General features: G+C 32.9%; 1 protein-coding gene across 1 annotated transcript; it reads left to right on the top strand.

Annotated features, from left to right (window-relative positions):
- The first annotated feature begins 3999 nt into the window (after positions 1-3999).
- On the top strand, positions 4000-4380 carry LOC127902217 (uncharacterized). Its single transcript, XM_052441043.1, has one exon. It carries the CDS (start codon positions 4000-4002, stop codon positions 4378-4380), a length of 381 nt encoding a protein of 126 aa, XP_052297003.1.
- The last annotated feature ends 1555 nt before the right edge of the window (positions 4381-5935 follow it).

The raw sequence follows: 5935 nt of genomic DNA on the forward strand, positions 1-5935 counted from the left end.
TTTAGAATAGGTTGGGGGGTAGAACGTTGTTTAAAAAAAATAAATTGTGTTATTTGTTTTAACATTGGATGACATGATTAATGGTTAAGTTTTTACTGATTTTTTGTTGTAGAAACTAACTGTTGCTAACTTTTTGTGTTGAAGATGGCTGAATATGGAGTGTAGTTACTCTAGAAACGCATCTTCATCGTTTAAAAAAAAAAACTGTTTTCTTCCTCTTTCTCCTTTATAAATATACATTTTTAAATTTTTGAGTCAAAGATGGCTGAATATGGAGAGTAGTGCCTCTAGAAACGCATCTTCACCGTTTAAAAAAAATAAAAAAAAATCGTTTTCTTTTTAAGTGTAATTTTCTAATTAGTTTTTCTGCATCATTTTCACATTTCGGCATGCATATTTTCCTTTCATGTTTAGAATAGGTTGGGGGGTAGGATGTTGTTTAAAAACAAAAAAAAAATGTGTGATTTGTTTTAACATCGGATGACATGATTAATTTCAAATTTTAGTATTTGTATTATCTTTGGTTTTAAGTGATGTTACGCTATGTTTACTACTTTACATGTTGATGTCAGAGACAAATATGAGTTGTTTGAAGGAATGAACATGTCATAAATAAGTGCCAAGTGAGTTTTTGAGCCTATCATTTTTCTTGGAGAGTAACATTTTTGCCCATTCTTTAGACAGCTTAGCAGTTTATTATTTTATATATGACCTCTAGATTTCTTTTGAGTTAACCCTTAAAAAAAATTGGTAAAATAAAAAAAAAGAAAAAGAAAAAAATGTGTGTTGCTACATTGGGAGGCCCATCTAACTAGTAGATATAGATGATTATTTAGAGCCCTAAAAGACGATAGAAATGCCATCTTTGATCCGTTTGAGCCTTTCTAGCCATCATTTTTATTAAATATCCATAGTTACCCCTTTTGAGCCTTTAAAAAAAAAGGAAAAAAAAAGTCTTTTATTTGTTAAACTTATCATCTTGACCCACTCCGATTTTAAGTATTACTCGATGTCTTATAAGTTCTATCACCTATTTATGTTTGAGAAAAATGTAAATAATTATTTTGTTCAGTGACGTTGTGCCAAGCAAAAGTAAAAAAAAAAAATTGTTTCAAAAAAAAAGAAAAAAAATAATAACAATAATAGGTGAAATCCACCTTGCAACTTCCAAAAAAAAAATTTCTTTGCATTTTTCTCAAACATACACTTTGTTTTCCTTATTTCCCTTATTTGTTAACCATGTCCCTAGCCTACGTTACGTCCTAATAAAAGTCCTTCTTGATTTTAGGGAACTATAGTCTGAAGTAGAAGCTAGTTATATGGGCTAAAAAGATGTAGTAGTGCATAATAATAAAAGAAAAAGAAATAAATAAATTGGGTTGACTAGCATTTTTGTTTGACTTAAGATCGTATTATTTCTAAGCTGAGGGCATATTTCTTTCATCTTGGTGAGAGCATGTGATATCACTTCTTTATTATTTTCTCTCTCAAGTACCATTCATTGGAGTGACTATTTTTATTGAGTTTAATTTCTTTGTGAGAGTGTCACTACTTCCAGTGAGATTTTGGGGTTTGACATGTCATTCTTGAAAGTAGCTATGACAATCTATTAGGCTGATTCATGTGGATGGTTGATGTGGGTGTGATGTTGCTTTAAACTGGAGATAATGCTTATACTTTTATTTGATTGCTATCATTAATCTGATTGAATAAACACGAGTGTTTCTATTAAAAAAAAATCATTTTGGATTTGAATTTCGTTTTTGCTTTATTTGCTAGGGATTACCAATAAACTGGTTGGGGGGGCGGTGTTGAGTGTTAGAAAATGTATATTTATAAAGGAGAAAATCATCATTTTACATTTCAAATTTTACTAACAACCCTTACTTTTATGTATTTAAGCTTCTTGCAATTTAATTATGTGTTTTGATTTTAATTAAGTATTTTATGTATTTTAGGGGCATCATGGTCATTTCACAATAAACGAGAGATCAGACGGCAAAACGGATATCACTTTTGAACTCAGGACGGTCGAAAACCTTAGGAGGGGCATAAAAGGAAAAATGGCACTATTCACATGTACGGTACTGTCTACGTTACTATTCATGAAACTGTTCACATAGACGGATCGATGAAGTGGCATTGACTGATGAGGTGTCACGATCCTGTTGGACTAAAATTCTTATGTACTGTTGATGGTGACGTGGCAGCATATTAGTGGACCAAAACTTGCGCATACGGTACATGCATTGCACAAGATTATTTTCAACCAAACCGCGTTACTGTTCAAAACCGGGTCAAACCGTGTTACTCTTCATCCACGTGGTCAAACCGCGTACTGTTGACTGATGACGTGGCGCAATCATGAGCGTCCAAACTGTTTTTAATCCGATAGTCATGATTTACTCCATGTATCTATAAAAAGGGGGCCTCCCCCTCTAATTGGATACCTCTGAATCCATTTTTGGGATCCATTTTCTGTAATTCCTTCTCCATTTTGTATTTTCTACGTATTTTAATAAATTCTCATTTTGCCCCTTGTTCAATTATGAGTGGCTAATTTTCTTTCAAGCTTGGGTTGAAGGTGAAGTCTCAACATGTGTCATGGGCTTTATTTGGTAAATTTACTTTCTCTTCCCCTCTAATTTTTGTGGATGCTTTGACTTCTCGTCGACAAATAATACTAATCTTGTCTAGTACCGCCTTGGTTTCACTAGCCCCCTAGTACAAGGTTATTATTATTTGGCACGATAAGCCCTTAGCACCATATTGATTAGAGCGTGGTTCATGAGGTGTGGATTCTCCTCTCATGATTTAATTGACATTAATAAAGATTATTTAGCCTATTATGCATGTTGATACGGATCCAGATACCCAAGTACGTCATTTCAATAGATTTCTCTTCAATTTATTCTCGCCATTGCAAATCCAATTTTAGAATTTACTATCGCCATTTCAATTCCAATTTTAGGATAATTTAAATCACTTCCACCTCAATTCCAACCACCCATTTACAAAATTAATTCTACACAACTCAACTATAATACCACTAAAAAATAGTTGCTGGCATGTGTTTTTGCATTTGATAAATTCAGCGCTTATTTGGTTGGCACTAAAGTGACTATTTATATGGATCACTTAGTTATAAAAGTATTTGATTTTAAAGAAAGATGACAAACCAAGGTTGATTAGGTGGATTCTTTTACTATAAGAGTTTGATCTAGAAATCAACAGCAAAAAAAGAGCTAAAAATCAAGTAGCAGATCATCTCTCAAGGCTAGAAGCAAATACAAGCACTCTAACTATGCAAGACATAATAGAAACTTTTCTTGATGAAGAGTTGCTAATGATACAACATGCATAGATGTTACAACAATCTAGATTTTCATGGTATGTAGAATTTGCGAATTATTTAGTGAGTGGATTACTATCAAATATTCTCCAATCTTGTCATGCTGCAATATATGGTGGTTATTTTGGAGGACACAGAATAGCAGCAAAAGTTCTAAAATCAAGTTATTACTGGCCTCTATTTTTAGAGAAGCTTATGAATTTGTTAAATGTTATGACAGGTACCAAAGAATGGGAAATATCACTTAGAAGCATGAAATGCCACTAACCAACATCTTGGAAGTTGAACTTTTTATGTATGGGGAATATACTTTTTGCGACCATTTACACCCTCCTTTGACAATTTATACGTCTTAGTTACTGTGGATTATGTATCCAAGTTAGTAGAAGATGCAGCATTGCCAACAAATGATACAAAGGCAGTGGTGAAGTCTCTTCAGAAGAACATTTTCTAAGATTTGCCACTCCTAGTGCCATTGTTAATGATGAAGGAACCCATCTTTTGCAACAGAATGTTTGATGCAGCATTGGTTAAGTATGGGATCAAGCATAAAGTTGCTACAACATATTATTCACAAATAAGTGGTTAAGCAGAAGTATCCAACAAGGAGTAAAAAAAGATTTTGGAGAAAGTGGTGATGTTTAAATATGGATATGACTACTACAGTAGAGCAGAGAAAGCTACAACTTTGTCAACTAGAAGAGTTACGGTTATTCTCCGATGGAAATGCAAGACTTTATAAGGAGAGGACCAACCAATCGCAGGACAAGCAAATTCAGCAGGGGGAGCTCATTCCAGGAAAATTAAAGTCTAGGCGGTTAAGACCTTTCAAGCTTACCAAAGTTTATCCTCACGGGGCTATAGAGCTTCAAGATGAAAAGACAAGTCAAGAATTCAAGGTGAATGGACAAAGAGTAAAGCACTACATTGGAGCTACTGTGAACAATCCAAGGGAGGATTTGTTCTTAAAGGATCCAGCTTTAGCAATCAGGGATGGTCAGGCTGAAAGACCTAAAATCAAGCGCTGATTGGGAGGCAACCCAATGAAGGAAGTTTTAAATTTTTAAAGCACTAAATTTAGTTGTGAAATTTGTTAATTTGCCTTTTTATTCTTTTAAATTGTGCATCTAACTTCTTTATTTTCTTTTATTTTCTTGTCATTAAATTGTAGTAAGTAGAATTCGATAATAAAAAAACAAAGGCAAAGAACCATAAAGGAATTTTTGTGGCATCACTTACAGCATGGCAAATAGAAGATGATTATCAAACAATAGAGACATTTACTATTAATACTTTAGCAATGAATTGGTTATTACAGCAATAATTTTTACCATTAAACTGTCAATCTTGATTTTTACCATTAGAGGCTAACACGCTTATGTTAGCAAATCATTATTTTTTATTGTAGCACAGTTTGAAGCCTTTTTTTTACTCATGTTCCCCCATAAATGGAAATGTCTGTTGTTTTATCTTTAAGTTATATTTGATACTTGTGTGATGTTATAGCAACTCTGGAACTTAATCAAAGTGCCACACACACACTATGGACAAAATAAGATCTAAGTGTAGAACTGGAACTACTAACAACGATTTTATATGTCTAAGAATGAGATCTGAGGGTTGATTAATTCGAGCAATCTAAATGACAGAGCTAAGTTGTTTGTTGCATGATTGTATGATTCAAGTGTTAGTATTGTTGTCATTACTTGAGGAAAAGTAATGATTTACGTTTGGGGGTTTGATAATTTTATGAAATGAGAGTTATCATGGCATTTTTATACTTAAACTAATATTGCTTAGTAAATTATGTGTTCTTATTGTATTTTATTACATTTTGTTTAAGCATCTGTTTAAGTTTATTTTTAAGAAATTGATTTTATTTTAGCTTACTTTGTGCTCTAATTATGTGTGTGATTGTAGGTGATTAAAAAGCTCAAGTCTTAGGGATGGAATACTACAGCAGCAAACTTGCAGAGATGATAAAGAACTTGTTTGTAGATGAACTAAAACAAATCTGAATCAGAGAAGATGCTTCAACCATTGCTGCAGCAATCCAAGAGCAACTGTAAATAAGATTATGTGCATGTTAACTGACAAAGCAGAGGTTTCCAAAAAAAGAAAACATGTGGCCACATGCTTTTGATTGCCTTAATTACAAGATATAAAAAGAGCACACATGAAAGAAAATAATGGGGGAGCTATCACTCAAAAAAAATAACAGAGAAAACAAAAGAAAAAGGATAATGGGAGAGAGTTTAGGGATACAGCTAGGGATTCCAGAAAAAAAAGAAAGAAAGATAGATTGCCAAGATCTAGCAGAACTCAATTCTTCATCTTAATTTTCTTGTTTTTATCTCTCTATGGGAATGTGTTTGATGGCAAAAACAAGTATTGTTATTGTTTTATCTTTTATCACGAACTAAACTTTTATATAGTTAGGCGTTAAATAAGCTTAATAGTTATTTGACTTTTATATGTGTGTTGCTTAGAATCTACTGTAGCATTTTGTCTTGATTTTACTCATTGCAAATTCCTATTTCGGTTGACCACCCATTTAGTGGATACTAGCTAAGAAAGAGCCTA

The sequence above is a fragment of the Citrus sinensis genome, chromosome 5, assembly GCF_022201045.2.
Source record: "Citrus sinensis cultivar Valencia sweet orange chromosome 5, DVS_A1.0, whole genome shotgun sequence".
Taxonomy (NCBI): Eukaryota; Viridiplantae; Streptophyta; class Magnoliopsida; order Sapindales; family Rutaceae; genus Citrus; species Citrus sinensis.